The 20,599-nt window shown below is 46.1% G+C and overlaps 1 protein-coding gene across 1 annotated transcript in view; it reads left to right on the top strand.

Annotated features, from left to right (window-relative positions):
• Positions 1–20,599, top strand: part of LOC144258017 (acid-sensing ion channel 2) — a 1,355,089-nt gene that overhangs the window by 1,179,237 nt on the left and 155,253 nt on the right. Inside the window, exon 3 of the mRNA XM_077806320.1 lies at positions 14,106–14,233. Within this exon, the coding sequence (XP_077662446.1) occupies positions 14,106–14,233 (128 nt within the window). The remainder of the gene's footprint in view (positions 1–14,105; positions 14,234–20,599) is intronic.

The raw sequence follows: 20,599 nt of genomic DNA, 5'->3' as shown, positions 1-20,599 counted from the left end.
GCAGTATTATTAAACTGGTGCCCCTGTGCCCCATGGCAGCCCGGGATCCCATGTATATTTTAGATAAGGGTGGTCTTTTAAAGGATTTATTTAAAAAAAACCTATGTCTGAAGATCCAAGCATTTAAGGCTAAAGATGAATACCCAGATTGTGCATCTAAAAATCTATACAAGGATTTATTAGAGATGTGATTTTATAATCTTTAGGAACACACTAATGAAATATTTTTAAAGCAAATTTTAAATTAAGGTCCTGTAAACTAACATGTTCTGAGTAAATATTACAGTAATGCACAACTGTTTTTGTCAGTAAATTCAGAAATTGACAGTATATACTTGGGGGTTGGCAAATGCCTTGTGACAGGGTTGGGCCGGATGGCTACAGGAGAGTAATAGAAGGCAGATATATTAGCCCCAGGTTAAGTAGGTCCCTTTTCCCTGGGGAAGGTAACAAGGAAAGTTCCAGAACAATCAGGAACCTTCTGGAGACAATTAGGACAGATGGGCTGATTGGCTGCAGGTGTTCTAATCAAGAAGCTGCTAGAATCAATTAAGGCAGGCTAATCAGGGCACCTGGGTTTAAAAAGGAGCTCACTTCAGTTTGTGGTGCACGTGTAAGGAGCTGGGAGCAAGAGGTGCTAGGAGCTAAGAGTGAGAACATGGACTGTTGGAGAACTGAGGAGTACAGTCCTGATGTACTTAATCAGGTGTACTTAATCTGATGTACTTAATCTGTTAATGATAAGCATTATCAGACACCAGGAGGAAGGTCCTATGGTGAGGATAAAGAAGGTGTTGGGAGGAGGCCATGGGGAAGTAGCCCAGGGAGTTGTAGCTGTCACACAGCTGTTCCAGGAGGCACTCTAGACAGCTGCATTCCACAGGGTCCTGGGCTGGAACCCGGAGTAGAAGGCAGGCCTGGGTTCCCTCCAAACCTCCCAGCTCCTGGTCAGACACAGGAGGAGTTGACCTGGACTGTGGGATCATGAAAACGGCCAAACTGAGGGCTGCCGTGAAGCTCCAAGGCAAGCAAATCCCCCAATAAGCGCAAGACCCACCAAGGTAGAGGAGGAACTTTGTCACAGCCTGTTAAATGGCTTCATTACCATTTGAATGGCTCTTTAACAGTTTCAATGTTGTGCTAATAGGTGTGGCAGGCAGGAAGGCTTTTTCACTTTTAAGTGCTAGATCCCCTCTGGAGGAAAAAGAAAAGGTGTACTTGTGGCACCTTAGAGACCAAGAAATTTATTTGAGCATAAGCTTTCTTTGGATGCATGCAGTGGAAAATGTAGTGGGGAGATTTATATACACAGAGAACATGAAACAAGGGGTGTTACCATACACACCGTAACAAGAGTGATCAGGTAAGGTGAGCTATTACCAATAGGAGAGCGGGGGCAGGGGGTGGGGAAGGGAACCTTTTGTAGTGATAATCAAGATGGGCCATTTCCAGCAGTTGACAAGAACAGCACATTCTTGTCAACTGCTGGAAATGGCCCATCTTGATTATCACTACAAAAAGTTCCCCCCCCACCCACCGCGCTCCTTCTGGTAATAGCTCACCTTACCTGATCACTCTTGTTACAGTAAAAAGAAAAGGAGTACTTGTGGCACCTTAGAGACTAACCAATTTATTTGAGCATAAGCTTTCGTGAGCTACAGCTCACTTCATCGGATGCATAAAGCGGAAAATGCAGTGAGGATGTTCTATACACACAGACCATGAAAAAATGGGTGTTTATCACTTCAAAAGGTTTTCTCTCCCCCCACCCCACTCTCCTGCTGGTAATAGCTTATCTAAAGTGATCACTCTCCTTACAATGTGTATGATAATCAAGGTGGGCCATTTCCAGCACAAATCCAGGGTTTAACAAGAATGTCTGAGGAACAGTGGGGGGGGGTAGGAAAACACAAGAGGAAATAGGTTACCTTGCATAATGACTTAACCACTCCCAGTCTCTATTCAAGCCTTAGTTAATTGTATCAAATTTGCAAATGAATTCCAATTCAGCAGTCGCTCGCTGGAGTCTGGTTTTGAAGTTTTTCTGTTGTAATATGGCAACTTTCATGTCTGTGATTGCGTGACCAGAGAGATTGAAGTGTTCTCCAACTGGTTTATGAATGTTATAATTCTTGACATCTGATTTGTGTCCATTTATTCTTTTACGTAGAGACAGTCCAGTTTGACCAATGTACATGGCCGCGGGGCATTGCTGGCACATGATGGCATATATCACACTGGTAGATGTGCAGGTGAACGAGCCTCTGATAGTGTGGCTGATGTTATTAGGCCCTGTGATGGTGTCCCCTGAATAGATATGTGGGCACAGTTGGCAACGGGCTTTGTTGCAAGGATAGGTTCCTGGGTTAGTGGTTCTGTTATGTGGTATGTAGTTGCTGGTGAATATTTGCTTCAGGTTGGGGGGCTGTCTGTAGGCAAGGACTGGCCTGTCTCCCAAGATTTGTGAGAGTGATAGGTCGTCCTTCAGGATAGGTTGTAGATCCTTGATAATGTGTTGGAGAGGTTTTAGTTGGGGGCTGAAGGTGACGGCTAGTGGCATTCTGTTATTTTCTTTGTTAGGCCTGTCCTGCAGCAGGTGACTTCTGGGTACTCTTCTGGCTCTGTCAATCTGTTTCTTCACTTCAGCAGATGGGTATTGTAGTTGTAAGAATGCTTGATAGAGATCTTGTAGGTGTTTGTCTCTGTCTGAGGGGTTGGAGCAAATGCGGTTGTATCGTAGAGCTTGGCTGTAGACAGTGGATCATGTGGTGTGGTCTGGGTGAAAGCTGGAGGCATGTAGGTAGGCATAGCAGTCAGTAGGTTTCCGGTATAGGGTGGTGTTTATGTGACCATTGCTTATTAGCACCGTAGTGTCCAGGAAGTGGATCTCTTGTGTGGACTGGTCCAGGCTGAGATTGATGGTGGGATGGAAATTGTTGAAATCATGGTGTAATTCCTCAAGGGCTTCTTTTCCATGGGTCCAGATGATGAAGATGTCATCACAAATCAGATGTCAAGAATTATAACTTTCATAAACCAGTCAGAGAACACTTCAATCTCTCTGGTCACTCGATCTCTGACCTAAAAGTCACAATATTACAACAAAAAGACTTCAAAAGCAGATTCCAACGAGAGACTGCTGAATTGGAATTAATTTGCAAACTGGATACAATTAACTCAGGCTTGAATAGAGACTGGGAGTGGATGAGTCATTACACAAAGTAAAACTATTTCCCCATGTTTATTTTCCCCCTCCCTCCACTGTTCCTCAGACATTCTTGTTAACTGCTGGAAATGGCCCACCTTGATTATCACTACAAAAGGTTTTCTTCCCCCCTCCACCCGGCCCCGCTCTCCTGCTGGTAACAGCTCATCTTAAGTGATCACTCTCCTTACAGTGTGTATGATAACACCCATTTTTTCAAGTTCTGTTTGTATATAAATCTCCTCACTGTATTTTCCACTGAATGCATCTGATGAAGTGAGCTGTAGCTCACAAAAGCTTTTGCTCAAATAAATTGGTTAGTCTCTAAGGTGCCACAAGTACTCCTTTTCTTTTTGCAAATACAGACTAACAAGGCTGCTACACTGAAACCTTTCATAAGACAAGTTTTCCATTCCTCAGATCATCCTAGTAGCCCTTCTCTGTACCTGTTCCAGTTTGAATTCATCCTTCTTAAACATGGGAGACTAGAACTGCACACAGTATTCCAGGTGAGGTCTCACCAGTGCCTTCTATAACGGTACTAACACCTCCTTATCTCTAGTGGAAATACCTCACCTGATGCATCCCAAGACCACATAAGCTTTTTTCACGGCCATGTCACATTGGCGGCTCATAGTCATCCTGTGGTCAACCAATACTCCAAGGTCCTTCTCCTCCTCCATTACTTCTAATTCATGCGTCCCCAGCTTATAACTAAAATTCTTGTTATTAATCCCTAAATGCATAACCTTACACTTCTCACTATTAAATTTCATCCTATTACTATTACTCCAGTTTACAAGGTCATCCAGATCCTCCTGTATGATATCCCGGTCCTTCTCTAAATTGGCAATACCTCCCAGCTTTGTATCATCCGCAAACTTTATTAGCACATTCCTGCTTTTTGTGCCGAGGTCAGCAATAAAAAGATTAAATAAGATTGGTTCCAAAACCGATCCCTGAGGAACTCCACTGGTAACCTCCCTCCAGTCTGACAGTTCACCTTTCAGTAGGACCCGCTGTAGTCTCCCTGTTAACCAATTCCTTATCCACCTTTCAATTTTCATATTGATCCCTATCTTTTCCAATTTAATTAATAATTCCCCATGTGGAACCATATCAAACGCCTTACTGAAATCTAGGTAAATTAGATCCACTGTGTTTCGTTTGTCTAAAAAAATCTGTTACTTTCTCAAAGAAGGCGATCAGGTTGGTTTGGCACGATCTACCTTTTGTAAAACCATGTTGTATTTTGTCCCATTTACCATTGACCTCAATGTCCTTAACTACTTTCTCCTTCAAATTTTTTTCCAAAACCTTGCATACTACAGATGTCAAACGAACAGGCCTGTAGTTACCTGGATCACTTTTTTTCCCTTTCTTAAAAATAGGAACTATATTAGCAATTCTCCAGTCATACGGTACAATCCCTGAGTTTACAAAGTCATTAAAAATTCTTGCTAATGGGCCCGCAATTTCACGTGCCAATTCCTTTAATATTCTTGGATGAAGATTATCTGGGCCCTCTGATTTAGTCCCATTAAGCTGTTTGAGTTTCGCTTCTACCTCAGATATGGTTAATATCTACCTCCATATCCTCATTCCCATTTGTCATGCGACCATTATTCCTAAGATCCTCATTAGCCTTATTAAAGACTGAGGCAAAGTATTTGTTTAGCTATTGGGCCATGCCTAGATTATCATTAACCTCCACTCCATCCTCAGTGTTTAGCAGTCCCACTTCTTTCTTTGTTTTCTTCTTATTTGTATGGCTATAGAACCTTTTACTATTGCTTTTAATTCCCTTTGCAAGGTCCAACTCTACTTGACTTTTAGCCTCTCTCACTTTATCCCTACATGTTCTGACCTCAATAAGGTAGCTTTCCTTGCTGATCCCTCCCATCTTCCACTCCCCATAGGCTTTCTGCTTTTTCTTAATCACCTCTCTGAGATGCTTGCTCATCCAGCTTGGTCTACAACTCCTGCCTATGAATTTTTTCCCCTTTCTTGGGATGCAGGCTTCTGATAGCTTCTGCAGCTTTGACTTGAAGTATACCAGGCCTCCTCTGCCTTTAGATCCATAAGTTCTTCAGTCCAATCCACTTCCCTAACTAATTTCCTTAATTTTTGAAAGTCAGCCCTTTTGAAATCAAAAACTCTAGTCGCAGATTTATTTTTGTTTACCCTTCCATTCAGTTTGAACGGAATTAGCTCATGATCACTTGAACCAAGGTTGTCCTCTACAACCACTTATTCCTTGAGGTCCTCACTACTCACCAAAACCAAATCTAAAATGGCATCCCCTCTAGTCGGTTCAGCAACTACTTGATGAAGGAATCCATCAGCTATCGCATCTAGGAAAATCTGAGCCCTTTTCTTTTCTAGCACTTGTCCTCCAGTCCATATCTGGGAAGTTAAGGTCTCCCATGATCATGCAATTTCTATTAGTATTTACTTAATTAAAAACATTAAAGCGGGCTCTACCCACATCCCGATTGGATCCTGGAGGTCTAAAGCACACCCCAAGCACTATCCCAGGGGAGGCTCTAGTAGTTTTCTTCCCCAATGTGATTTTTGCCCAGATGGACTCAGTCTTATCCATTCCATCGCTTCTTATTTCTTTACATTCTACCTCATCATTGATATACAGTGCTACTCCACCACCTTTACCTTTATTTCTGTCTTTCCTAAACAGCACATGCCCTTCGATACCTGTAGTCCAGTCATGACTGCTATTCCATCATGTTTCTGTTTTCCCTATAATATCTGGTTTCACTTCCTGCACCAGTAGCTCTAGTTCCTCCATTTTGTTACCTAGGCTCCTAGCATTGGTGTCCAAACATCTTAATTTTTGCTGTTTGGCCTCACTCACATTCTGTACCCGATTAGGCACAGTCATTCTACAGCCAGTATGACCTGGTATCCACTCTGCCCTTCCTCCTTATGTCCATTCTCCTACCCACAGCTGTAACCTTTCTCACTTTGTTTTCTTCTCTCTCAATGCTAAAATCCGGCGTGGAGATTACCTGGACATCTCCCAACCATCTCCCCCGATCAGGAACAGTCAACATGGATTCACCAGGGCAAGTCACACCTGACCAACCTGATTGCCTTCTGTGATGAGATAACTGGCTCTGTGGATATGGGGAAAGTGGTGGACGTGATATATCTTGACTTTAGCAAAGCTTTTGACACGGTCTCCCACAGTATTCGTGCCAGCAAGTTAAAAAAGTATGGATTGGATGAATGGACTATAAGGTGGATAAAAAGCTGGCTAGATCGTCAGGCTCAACAGGTAGTGATCGATGGCTCGATGTCTAGTTGGCAGCCAGTATCAAGTGGAGTGCCCCAGGGGTCAGTCCTGGGGCCGGTTTTGTTGAACATCTTCATTAATGATCTGGATGTTGGGATGGATAGCACCCGCAGAAAGTTTGTGGATGACACTAAGCTGTGGGGAGAGGTAGATATGCTGGAGGGTAGGGATAGGATCCAGAGTGACCTAGACATATTGGAGGATTGGGCCAAAAGAAATCTGATGAGGTTCAATAAGGATAAGTGCAGGGTCCTGCACTTAGGATGGAAGAACCCAATGAACAGCTACAGACTAGGGACCGAATGGCTAGGCAGCAGTTCTGCAGAAAAGGACCTAGGGGTGACAGTGGACGAGAAGCTGGATATGAGTCAACAGTGTGCCCTTATTGCCAAGAAGGCCAATGGCATTTTGGGATGTATAAGTAGGGGCATAGCGAGCAGATCGAGGGACGTGATCGTCCCTCTCTATTCGACATTGGTGATGCCTCATCTGGAGTACTGTGTCCAGTTTTGGGCCCCACACTACAAGAAGGATGTAGATAAATTGGAAAGAGTCCAGCGAAGGGCAACAAAAATGATTAGGGGTCTGGAACACATGACTTATGAGGAGAGGCTGAGGGAACTGGGATTGTTTAGCCTGCAGAAGAGAAGAATGAGAGGGAATTGATAGCTGCTTTCAACTACCTGAGAGGTGGTTCCAGAGAGGATGGTTCTAGACTATTCTCAGTGGTAGAAGAGGACAGGACAAGGAGTAATGGTCTCAAGTTGCAGTGGGGGAGGTTTAGGTTGGATATTAGGAAAAACTTTTTCACTAGGAGGGTGGTGAAACACTGGAATGCATTGCCTAGGGAGGTGGTGGAATCTCCTTCCTTAGAAGTTTTTAAGGTCAGGCTTGACAAAGCCCTGGCTGGGATGATTTAATTGGGGATTGGTCCTGCTTTTGAGCAGGGGGTTGGACTAGATGACCTCCTGAGGTCCCTTCCAACCCTGATGTTCTATGATTCTATGATAATCTGGTTGTGATCACAAGAGATGGCTGAGTGTGCATCCTAGGCCAAGAAAGCATCAAAGAAAAGAGAAACCAAATCAACTGATCACCATATTTGGGGTTGGGAAGGAATTTTCCTCCAGGGCAGATTGGAAGAGGCCCTGGATGTTTTTCGCCTTCCTCTGTAGCATGGGGCACGGGTCACTTGTTGGAGGATTCTCTGCTCCTTGAAGTCTTTAAACCACAATTTGAGGACTTCAATAGCTCAGACATAGGTGAGAGGTTTTCCGCAGGAGTGGGTGGGTGAAATTCTGTAGCCTGCGTTGTGCAGGAAGTCGGACTAGATGATCATAATGGTCCCTTCTGACCTTCGTATCTATGAATCTGTATAAAAAACAAACAAAGGAAGACTCAAAAGATTTACACAGAAATCAGTGCACGTGCAGTGGTGGAGAGAGAGGCAACCTATTAGTGATCGAAGTTGAACAAACTCCTGGCTTGTAGAAAGCCTCTCAAGAGAGAGGCAGAGAGAGACTCACTATGAATGCCCAAGAGCAGTCAGTCCTTAAAGCTTAATTAAATTTGCAACATAACTGACCGACAGAACTGCTCCCCAAACTGCAGAGCATGTTCCAAAAAGGAAAAACCAATGGAGTATGTATCGAGCGCCTGCAGGAGCCAGACTGGGAGAGAACATAGGAACAGACACAATGAGGCTGCCGAGTGTCTGCATTGGAGCCTCTGTGACCGGTACGGATTTAAACGAACTGGACGGTGTTATGACCACTGGATCAAAAGCACATCAGAGGATAAGATTTTATAGGATCTGGCAGTTGTCATAGACCTAACAGTTCTGGCAAACAGGCTGGACATAGTTGCTGTAGGGAAAAAAGGGCAAACCAGACCATGTTAAAATTGATATTGCCATCCCAGGAGACAGAAATGCAAACAAGGAGGTGATGACATATGAAGAATTCTGCCAGGAAGTGAATAAATTATGGAAACTAGAACAAAGACAATCCAGTGATTACTGGAGCACCTTGTGAGACCCCCAGGGCATGAATAAGCAGCTTAGGGACACATTAGGAGTGAGAGACATCATGATGAGCAATCTCCAACAGACAGCACTCCTTGGCACCCTGAGAATTTTAAAGAAAGTCAAAGGAGAACAAGTGCATTTGAGCACTTAATATGCAGGAATTCTACAGAAGGTTTAACAAAACTGGCTACCCAAACCGATGGGTTCATAGTCAGGATTTATTGGTGACCCATGGTGATAAATGTTAGGCAGTAGCTTTCCCCTTTTTATGCTTAAAGTTCTTGTATGTTAAGATTTTTTTTTAAAATGATGTAATACTCTGGTAATAGTAATTATCAGGGGGTCAGAACTTAGAGAACCTCCAGCATCAGAAATCAGGATATTCATTATGTGAAGGACCCAAGTGTGAAACATGCTTCTTTACAGTGTCCTCCCAACAGAAATGAGACAGAAAAATTATTCCCAGGTAGGGTGACCAGATGTCCCGATTTTATAGGGAGAGTCCCGATTTTGGGGTCTTTTTCTTATATGGGCTCCTATTACTGCTACAGACTAGGGACCAAATGGCTCGGCAGCAGTTCTGCAGAAAAGGACTTAGGGGTTACAGTGGACGAGAAGCTGGATATGAGTCAACAGTGTGCCAGTGTTGCCAAGAATTTTGGGATGTATAAGTAGGGGCATTGCCAGCAGATCGAGGGACGTGATCGTCCCCCTCTATTCGACATTGGTGAGGCCTCATCTGGAGTACTGTGTCCAGTTTTGGGCCCCACGCTACAAGAAGGATGTGGAAAAATTGGAAAACGTCCAGCGGAGAGCAATAAAAGTGATTAGGGGACTGGAACACATGACTTATGAGGAGAGGCTGAGGGAACTGGGATTGTTTAGTCTGCGGAAGAATGAGGGGGGATTTGATAGCTGCTTTCAACTACCTGAAAGGGGGTTCCAAAGAGGATGGATCTAGACTGTTCTCAGAGGTAGCTGATGACAGAACAAGGAGTAATGGTCTCAAGTTGCAGTGGGGGAGGTATAGGTTGGATATTAGGAAAAACTTTTTCACTAGGAGGGTGGTGAAACACTGGAATGCGTTACCTAGGGAGGTGGTGGAATCTCCTTCCTTAGATATTTTTTAAGGTCAGGCTTGACAAAGCCCTGGCTGGGATGATTTAATTGGGGATTGGTCCTGCTTTGAGCAGGGGGTTGGACTAGATGACCTCCAGAGGTCCCTTCCAACCCTGATATTCTATGATTCTATGATTATCCCCCAACCCCTGTCCCGATTTTTCACACTTGTTGTCTGGTCACCCTACCCCCACAGGAGAAGGAAAGGGGACTGGGAAGAGAGAGGGTCAGCTTCTGCTCTCATTTACATTGGTGTTAAATTTACATGGAGCTACTCCAGATTTACACCACTAAAGATACTCTGGTTTAAACAAAGTATAATTAAAAATGATAGTGTTCTTCCTTCATTTTATTAATTACTAAGGGATGGAAGCCAAAAGTAGGTAGAGCGAGGGGGTGAGCAGCATCCTGCATGGATAATTCCTTTGTGTTCCTTAGATGTGTAGCTAGTTCTTCTTGGAGGGTTTGTCCATATATATATAAAAAATCAAGCACGTGTGTGCTCAGTGCACTCGAGACAGAGATTTTTGGTCAGCAGTATCAGTTGGGACAGTGCCTATGCCCTTATAGTCCTCATGCCTCCCTCCAAGAGCATGAAAGATGGGGCTTGCCCCAACCTCCCTTCAGATATGTAGATGGCTCCCAGAGACTCTAACGTTTGGTGCCTTATGCACAGACTGTTCATAGAATCATAGAATATCAGGGTTGGAAGGGATCTCAGGAGGTCATCTAGTCCAACCCCCTGCTTAAAGCAGGACCAATCCCCAATTTTTCCCCCCGATCCCTAAATGGCCCCCTCAAGGATTGAACTTACAACCCTGGGTTTAGCAGGCCAATGCTCAAACCACTGAGCTATCCCTGCCCCTGTTATGAGGGTGCATCTTCTTGCTTAGCCATGCTAAGCCTAGATGGCAATGTTACCTTTCCTTCCACATCTCCCTCTATTTCCTCATTACGTCTGTTGTGCTTTGCTGATCTGCATCCAATGTGTCTGTGCCTAGAACTGTGTTCCAGGCACAGCACCACCAGTGCTGAATAGAGGACCTCTTGCATGACATGAAGGGCCCAAAATGCCATCTCCATGCCACATTGCACTTGCATCTAATTCACTGTACATTCATTCTGCCCCCTACCTCACAAAATGGCTTTCAGCCATTGCTACTTTCCAAACTACGCCTTCTCACTCGCTAGCCAATGTACTGACTTAAGTAGAGTTCAAAGGAGGAGAACGTCCAAAGCGAAGGCAGGGGAGGACTTCTGACAAAAGGAAGGAGAGAAGGGGACAGGATTATAATTTGAGGATTCCTGCCTCATGTGGGTTTAAATATCAGCTTTAATGTTCCACTTAATGTGTCTTTCCAGAGTGAATTGTGAAGAGAAGGACAGGAGTTGGGGGCTTCTGAACATCTCATGGTAGCCATAGTGGGAGGACGGCCCTGTTCAAAATGCTCACATCACCATGACATAGAAGCTGTCAGCCAACTATGTGGGTTTATTGTGAATCTTTCTGACGTCACAAGCTTCAAATCCCCCATGGCTGTTAAGCGTTGAAGTCCGATGGTTGACATGTGCAAAATCCCCAGTTGATAAGCACTGAAACCTTGGTTATCTGAGCCCCAGCGAGCTGAAATTCTTAGTTAGCTTGAAGGTCAGCTGTAATTCTACCAAGCTCCTGGGCTCTGTTTGCTGCTTGCCTGAAGCTCTGCTGAGCGGACTGTGCTTTGGGGAAGCCTGACAATGCTGTGTAATCAGGGGAGCCAGCCAGTGTTTTTGGACAGTTATGTTCATTATAGGGGAATTTGTGAACGCAGACTTCAGAGCATACTGGACTAGTTGCTTCCAGTTTCCCAAATGCCCAGTTAGTGTAAATCAATGGAATTTAGCTCCTAACTCCCTTAGAGATTGTCTACACAGGGAGTTATTCTGGAATACAAGTGCTGTTCCAAATTAGCTTAATCCACTTCCAAAATGGATTGAGCTAATTCAGAATAAGGCACCGTTGTTCTGAAATAGTCTCCACATGTGTAGTTCAACAGGAATAGTTAATCTGCCTTAAATTCACACCTTACTTTATTCTGGATTAACTCTCATGGGTAGACAAACCCTAATCTTTGCATGCTTACGTCACAGAGACACCTTTGAAAATTGTACACATGGTTTTTCATGACATGATCACATAGTATATTTTCCACGGGCCCCCTGCCTTGTTCAGTTCACATGATGGAAGCAAAAGGTGGAAGAATCAAAGTTGTACAGAGCGCTGTGTAAACCTGGCATTTCCTACATTTTCAAGTGGCTGACCTTGCAGCCTAAGGTTTTGTTCATACTTGTGGTAGCCCCTAGGATACATGTAGCTACATGCAGCAGTGAAATGCTCTGGCAGGAGGAAGGCAGCTAGGAAAAGCTCTGGCAGTGGGGTGCTGCTGGAGCCTTTCTTCTCTGCCTTCCCCCAGTCAGAGTCTTTCCCCACTGCTCCAGCAGTGGGGAGGCAGTGGGACACTACACTGCTGGAAATAGCAGTGTAGATGGGGGAGGCACTGTTTGGGCATGTAGAGAGCCATGTAGGGTATATACCCTAGGGTCCAGGGTGTCTGTACTCTACCCTACAAAGAAGTGCCTCGCCGTCTACACCACTAGTTGTACTGTGCTAGCTGGGCTGGGCTCTAAACCGCTATAAGTGTAGACAAACCATAGGTAATGTTCTTTTAACATATATGTTTTTTGCGGGGGGAGGCTTACATAATGGGGGAAATATATTTCAAACCAGATTTCTGCCTGGTAGAAAATAGCTGTGGTCATAGAATCATAGAATCATAGAATATCAGGGTTGGAAGGGACCTCAGGAGGTCATCTAGTCCAACCCCCTGCTCAAAGCAGGACCAATCCAAAATTAAATCATCCCAGCCAGGGCTTTTTCAAGCTTGACCTTAAAAACTTCTAAGGAAGGAGATTCTACCACCTCCCTAGGTAACGCATTCCAGTGTTTCACCACCCTCCTAATGAAAAAGTTTTTCCTAATATCCAACCTAAACCTCCCCCACTGCAACTTGAGACCATTACTCCTTGTCCTGTCCTCTTCTACCACTGAGAATAGTCTAGAACCATCCTCTCTGGAACCACCTCTCAGGTAGTTGAAAGCAGCTATCAAATCCCCCCTCATTCTTCTCTTCTGCAGACTAAACAATCCCAGTTCCCTCAGCCTCTCCTCATAAGTCATGTGTTCCAGACCCCAAATAATTTTTGTTGCCCTTCGCTGGACTCTCTCCAATTTATCCACATCCTTCTTGTAGTGTGGGGCCCAAAACTGGACACAGTACTCCAGATGAGGCCTCACCAATGTCGAATAGAGGGGAACGATCACGTCCCTCGATCTGCTTGCTAGGCCCCTACTTATACATCCCAAAATGCCATTGGCCTTCTTGGCAACAAGGGCACACTGCTGACTCATATCCAGCTTCTCATCCACTGTCACCCCTAGGTCCTTTTCCTGCTGCCTAGCCATTTGGTCCCTAGTCTGTAGTGGTGCATTGGGTTCTTCCGTCCTAAGTGCAGGACCCTGCACTTATCCTTATTGAACCTCATCAGATTTCTTTTGGCCCAATCCTCCAATTTGTCTAGGTCCCTCTGTATCCTATCCCTGCCCTCCAGCGTATCTACCACTCCTCCTAGTTTAGTATCATCCGCAAATTTGCTGAGAGTGCAATCCACACCATCCTCCAGATCATTTATGAAGATATTGAATAAAACCGGCCCCAGGACCGACCTCTGGGGCACTCTACGTGACACCGGCTGCCAACTAGACATGGAGCCATTGGGTACCTCAAATCTCAGAAAGAGACAGAGGTTGTCTGGACAGTGGCCTGGCCTCTCCAAGAGACAGGGCATCTTATCTGCAAACCCCGCCCCTCACGCAGCCCCCCGCTCCCATCCCTAGAAACCTTCTTGCACATTTAGGAGTTGTGGAACCTGCCATTACACAACTGCTACCCAAGGGGGAAGAAGCCCACAGAACGGGCCGCTCTGTGCTCCGAGTCTGGAGAGGCTATTGATGTTTCAATGGCCAGCAGCAGCATCTGCAGAGGTGAGCCGGATTAACCCCCCCCCACCCCAATGACAAATCCAAAATCTGCCTGGTTGACCACAAAAGATGGTCCTGATTCTCTCACACGGTGTCCATCAAATAGCCCTGCAATGAAAAGCTACTGAGCTGGCAAGTAGCACATGGTGATTTCTCCACTCCTCTCTGAACAGCACATTTGCCAGCATAATAAATTCATCCCAACCCCTTTTGAGGAGAGGAGGGGTAAGTGTAGTAACAATTCCAAACATGATCCTATGCACAAGCTCTCTTTTAACTTTGCATGCCACCCTCAGAGCCACAGCAGCCAGTTAGCTAACCTGTTCTTCCTCTGGTGACTTAGCATTCCTGCTTCTCTTTTTAGAGGAAACTACATTTGAAGCTGGAGTCAAAGTTCAGATCCACAGCCAGTCGGAGCCACCCTTCGTCCAAGAGCTTGGGTTCGGAGTGGCCCCTGGATTTCAGACCTTTGTCGCCACACAGGAGCAACGGGTGAGTCTGTGGTTTGATGTGTGGAATGGGAACGTTTTCCTATGGTGTGTCACTTCTAAGGGGAGAGATGGAGAGACCCTTTCCTGAAGCAACTCCCCTAATCCTGTTTTCCCTGCACTTCTAGGAGGGGTAGAACCTACCCTAATGAGGCTGCTACTCTAAATAGGCCACTGAGTAGCCCAAGGTCTGCGGTCACCACTCTGTCAGGAGGCAAATGTCATACAAACGTGGGTATGGCTGCTTGGTCACTTCTCCCACTCTTATCTCTGTGCCGCTCATTCTCCAGGCCTAGTGCTGCCCCTGCTGCTCCCAACTCTCCAGGGAACTTTGTGACGTATGTATTTCTCCCCGTTTTTCGTTTCAGCGGCAAATCGGATCACAGTTGAATTTACCTAAAACACCCCTGACAACAGAGAAATACATGGAGCAAGGACAGATGGGGAGGGGGGGATTTGGTGGGCGGTGTTTGTTTTCATTGGGTGTGGGGAGGAAGAGAAAGGTGCTGACCAGAAAAAACCTCTGCAAACCCTGAACCTGTCTAGGAGAGCTGGCTGTATTTCAAGGAATCCCTGTTGAGGTTACAGGGACAAACCATCCCAATGAGTCGAAAGAATAGTAAATATGGCAGGCGACCAGCTTGGCTTAATGGTGAAATCCTAGCGGATCTTAAACATAAAAAAGAAGCTTACAAGAAGTGGAAGGTTGGACATATGACCAGGGAAGAGTATAAAAATATTGCTTGGGCATGTAGGAATGATATCAGGAGGGCCAAATTGCACCTGGAGCTGCAGCTAGCAAGAGATATCAAGAATAACAAGAAGGGTTTCTTCAGGTATGTTGGCAACAAGAAGAAAGCCAAGGAACTTGTGGGCCCCTTACTGAATGAGGGAGGCAACCTAGTGACAGAGGATGTGGAAAAAGCTAATGTACTCAATGCTTTTTTTGCCTCTGTTTTCACTAACAAGGTCAGCTCCCAGACTGCTGCGCTGGGCATCACAAAATGGGGAAGAGATGGCCAGCCCTCTGTGGAGATAGAGGTGGTTAGGGACTATTTAGAAAAGCTGGACGTGCACAAGTCCATGGGGCCGGACGAGTTGCATCCGAGAGTGCTGAAGGAATTGGCGGCTGTGATTGCAGAGCCATTGGCCATTATCTTTGAAAACTCGTGGCGAACGGGGGAAGTCCCGGATGACTGGAAAAAGGCTAATGTAGTGCCAATCTTTAAAAAAGGGAAGAAGGAGGATCCAGGGAACTACAGGCCAGTGAGCCTCACTTCAGTCCCCGGAAAAATCATGGAGCAGGTCCTCAAAGAATCAATCCTGAAGCACTTGCATGAGAGGAAAGTGATCAGGAACAGCCAGCATGGATTCACCAAGGGAAGGTCATGCCTGACTAATCTAATTGCCTTTTATGATGAGATTACTGGTTCTGTGGATGAAGGGAAAGCAGTGGATGTATTATTTCTTGACTTTAGCAAAGCGTTTGACATGGTCTCCCACAGTATTCTTGTCAGCAAGTTAAGGAAGTATGGGCTGGATGAATGCACTATAAGGTGGGTAGAAAGCTGGCTAGATTGTCGGGCTCAACGGGTAGTGATCAATGGCTCCATGTCTAGTTGGCAGCCGGTATCAAGTGGAGTGCCCCAAGGGTTGGTCCTGGGGCCGGTTTTGTTCAATATCTTCATAAATGATCTGGAGGATGGTGTGGATTGCACTCTCAGCAAATTTGCGGATGATACTAAACTGGGAGGAGTGGTAGATACGCTGGAGGGGAGGGATAGGATACAGAAGGACCTAGACAAATTGGAGGATTGGGCCAAAAGAAATCTGATGAGGTTCAATAAGGATAAGTGCAGGGTCCTGCACTTAGGATGGAAGAATCCAATGCACCGCTACAGACTAGGGACCGAATGGCTAGGCAGCAGTTCTGCGGAAAAGGACCTAGGGGTGACAGTGGACGAGAAGCTGGATATGAGTCAGCAGTGTGCCCTTGTTGCCAAGAAGGCCAATGGCATTTTGGGATGTATAAGTAGGGGCATAGCGAGCAGATAGAGGGACGTGATCGTTCCCCTCTATTCGACATTGGTGAGGCCTCATCTGGAGTACTGTGTCCAGTTTTGGGCCCCACACTACAAGAAGGATGTGGATAAATTGGAGAGAGTCCAGCAAAGGGCAACAAAAATGATTAGGGGTCTAGAACACATGACTTATGAGGGGAGGCAGAGGGAGCTGGGATTGTTTAGCCTGCAGAAGAGAAGAATGAGGTGGGATTTGATAGCTGCTTTCAACTACCTGAAAGGGGGTTCCAAAGAGGATGGTTCTAGACTGTTCTCAATGGTACCAGATGACAGAACGAGGAGTAATGGTCTCAAGTTGCAGTGGGGGAGGTTTAGATTGGATATTAGGAAAAACTTTTTCACTAAGAGGGTGGTGAAACACTGGAATGCGTTACCTAGGGAGGTGGTAGAATCTCCTTCCTTAGAGGTTTTTAAAGTCAGGCTTGACAAAGCCCTGGCTGGGATGATTTAACTGGGAATTGGTCCTGCTTCGAGCAGGGGGTTAGACTAGATGACCTTCAGGGGTCCCTTCCAACCCTGATATTCTATGATTCTATGATTCAGTCTGGCTCTGAGTAGATGTTGCCATTCCTACTTGAAAACTGAGAGGTGCTTTATCTTTGTGACAAAACCAGCATGGTGGGCAGAGTGCTCTCTTGCAACCCACAGCTTGAGAACCACTGAGTTACATATTTAAACCCTACCCCTTGAATGGAAGCTTGCTGGCATTCTACCACGCTATGGGATCTCAGGCTACGAAGAGGAAATTTCAGCACTGAAGAGTTGGTTGCAGAATTAGTAGTGAAGCCCTGTGCATAAATTTTGGCTTGTTTGTTGACTTGGATGTTCGCAGTAAAATGTAAAGTTTCAAAGGGGCGAAGGGGCTGCCACTAGAGCTGGGCAGACATCGTTTTTCTTCTGTCTGATGTATGCCCACACCTTTGAAGTCAGCAGAACCATGCTGAAAATTGCATAGAAACAAATTTACTTCCAGAATGTTGGCATTTCTGCCTCCCGTTCTGATCAGAACCGGGGCATGTTTGAAAATGAAGACTAGCATTGGCCAAAGCCTTTCCCCATCTCCAGCGATAACTAGCTTATTTTATCCAAACTGGTTTGTCCATCTGTAACTGTCACTGGGATGATCTTATTAATGAAGTCCATATGAGACACACAGATCTGATGGCTATTTACAGGAAGGCTGCTGTACGCAGACCTAGCAGTATAAAAGGATGTTAAACTGAGTATAAATATTTTGTATACGCACTCTAAAGCCTGCAATGCAACGAGGCCTTAGTGTAGATAAGAACCAGGCCCACTGGAATTCCATACTAGTACTTATGGTAACGACTAATGGCTAAAAATCTGTACACAGAAATTCTCATTTGTCCCATCATTGCCTGCCCTCAGTAGCTGGTGCTTTGTGCTCTCTGAGAGGATTATGCAAGACTGAAGACAGGGTGTGGAATCTGCCCTGCCGGTCTTACAAACACACAGCTCCCCCTTGTGACTGGGGAAGAGAACGTGCCAGCCGGCTGGAGAGCTCTGCCCCCATTCCATGTGGCCAGCCTAGCCCAGAGGGTGAAAACTCTGTCAAATCCGGTAGCATTCCAGAGCAAAAGAGGAGACCAGTAGGGAGTAATCGCCCAGAGGAAGTTCCCTGTGTGCATGCAAGATCTTTGCACATATCCCCTGCTGGCTGTTCGCACACTAAGCTGGAAGCATGCGTGAACACAGGCCAAAGGCTGATTCGTGCCACTGAGGCTAGAAGCCAGGCTTTGCTAGCAAGGTTGATTTGCTGCAGTTAAATCAGTCTGTGATCCTCCCTGTGACGCATTGGAATAACGAATCCCTGACAGCACCCCCGCCCTCAGGTCTGGATGGGTGACAGTCAGAGAGACTTTTATTCATTGCCTGTCATTTGAAACAAGTGTGTGTGAAATTCTAATCTGGCAGGATTGTGGGAGGGTAGAAGGTTGGTAACACACAGATTATTTCTGGAGTGGATGAACTGGAGGCTGACGGTAGCTTGTCGGTAGGGCTCATTACTCCTGGGGAGGGCTGTGCAAAACCCAAACAGTCAGAACAATAGCGTTTAGTTCCACGTGAAAGGAAACGTTTTGTTTTCAAGGGTTCTTTTTACCTTTAAAAAAAAATTGATCTAAAATTTGAAAGGAGACAATAGAAAAATGTGGGCCAGCGAGAGGTAGAATGACTTTGAGGCCTGGCCGTTTGGGCATCTGCCAGGAGGTGGCAGACCCAAACTCCCATCCCACTGCTACACTGACTCATTATTTGTGCCCAGTGGAACAGCTTTGACAGGAGAGATTGAGAGCCTGCCCCAGATGACCCTCTAGCCTAGTGGTTAGGGCAAGTTCAAATCCCTTCTTCACAGCAAGCCGGAGGGGGGGACCTGGATCTCCCACGCCCGGGGGGAGTGGGCTAACCACTGGGAGAAACGTTAACAGAGGGACACCTCCTTCGTTTGTCTTGGAGAATGACTGACCTGGTGCAGGCACCTGCCTCCTGGCTGTGAATCCCAAGCAGAAGGAGACGCCTCCCTCCGGCCCAGAGTTGGGGCCCTATATCCCTATGAGGGGCGGGGCTTCAGCTTCACCCCGCTTCCTGACCTTTCTTATTGGCTAGTTTAGGGAGCTCCCTGTCAGCTTGCTGGCTTGTAGGTTCCCAGGAATGGGAGTCACAAAAGTTTGGTGCTGCTGTGCTCAGCGTGGTAACGCCCAAGTCACCCCCCTTCCTGTGCAGAGCAGCGGAAGAGTCTGAAAGTAGCCCTGGCTTGGAAAGAACGGCCTAGGCCTTTGCCTTATTTCATAGCATCGGAGACATGTCGGGCTGGACGGGACCTTGCCAGGTCAGCAAGTCCAGGCCCCCTGCGCTGAGACAGGACCAATAAACCTAGATCATCTGTGAGTGGGGTTTGCCCAGCTTGTTCTTCAACACCTCCAGGGTTGGAAATTCCTCAGCCTCCCTGGGAAGCCTGTTTGAGCTTCATTACCTTGAGAGTTAGAACATTTTTCCTAATATCTCACCTAAATCTCCCTTGCTGCAGATTAAGCCCATTACTCCTTGTCCTACCTTCAGTGGAGATGGACAACAACGGATCCCCATCCTCTTTATAACAGCCCAGGGGGACTGGGGGGCTGGAACAATGTGTACAGTGGGGGTGTGCTGAAAGCCAGTGAACCAAACTGTAAACCCTGCATAGGATGGAAACTGCTTCAAGCCAAGGGGGGCTGCCCTCCCCCGCACACTTGGTTCCAGCACCCCTGGAACAGCCCTTAACATATTTGAGGACTTATCAGGTTCCCTACCCCCCACCCCAGTCTTCTTTTCTTGAGACTAAACATGCCCCATTTTTTTTAATGTTTTAAATCCTTGTCAGCCTGGTCCTCATATCAGTGAGCCATCAAGCCGTGCTTGGGTTGCCAGGTGATCTGGTGATTGATTGCTAGGGCTAGAACGGGTGATCCTTATAAGCAGGGGACTATCGAGTAGGAGTAGGAAGGTGATATTACCTGTGTGTATGGCATTGGTGTGACCGTGACTGCTAGACTGGGCCCAGTTCTGGTGTCCGCACCTCCAAAGGATGTAGAGAAATTGGAGAGGGTTTAGAGAATGGCTGTGAATATGATTCGAGGTCTGAGAAACCTTCCTCACAGTGAGAGTTAAGGTCTGTCTACACTGCACGTTAAGTCCAGGCTCAGACTTAGGTTTCAGCCTAAGCCCTTCTTCCGTCCACACACAGATCAGTCAGACTGGTCAGTAAGCACTCAGGACTGGGGTCCTAGGATCAAGGTAGGGGGATGGGTCATAGCCAAGTCCAGCTGTGACTCAGGTCCACATCCTGTCATTTTGCAGCGTGGACCAAATCAAGGTGCAGACTGGAGTCAGAAGGTCTGTGTAGTGCAGTATGGACATGTTAGCAAGGTTCTGAGACCCGAGTCCAGCAATTGTAAACCATGTTTACAATGCAGCGTGGATGCTCAAGCATGGCTTTGGAAACACCACGTCCACCAGCCCCACAGACTGTGTTTGCAATGCAGTGTAGACGTGGCCAAAGAACTCGACCTTTTTAACTTACTGAGGTTCAGAGGCAAGTTGCTTACTTTCAGTAAGTCCCTAACAGAGGAGATGACTTCTGATAGTAGATGGCTCTCCAGGCCATCAGATCAAGGTCAAATGAGATCAGTCCCTGGAAGCTGAAGCTAGACCAGTTCAAAACGGGAACAAGGCACCATTTTTTTTAACATCACTTATCTCAGGGTATGATAGATTCTCCACATGAATTCTTT

Source organism: Eretmochelys imbricata, chromosome 27 (genome assembly GCF_965152235.1).
Source record: "Eretmochelys imbricata isolate rEreImb1 chromosome 27, rEreImb1.hap1, whole genome shotgun sequence".
Lineage (NCBI taxonomy): Eukaryota > Metazoa > Chordata > Testudines > Cheloniidae > Eretmochelys > Eretmochelys imbricata.
This window is presented reverse-complemented; position numbering and strand designations above follow the sequence as displayed.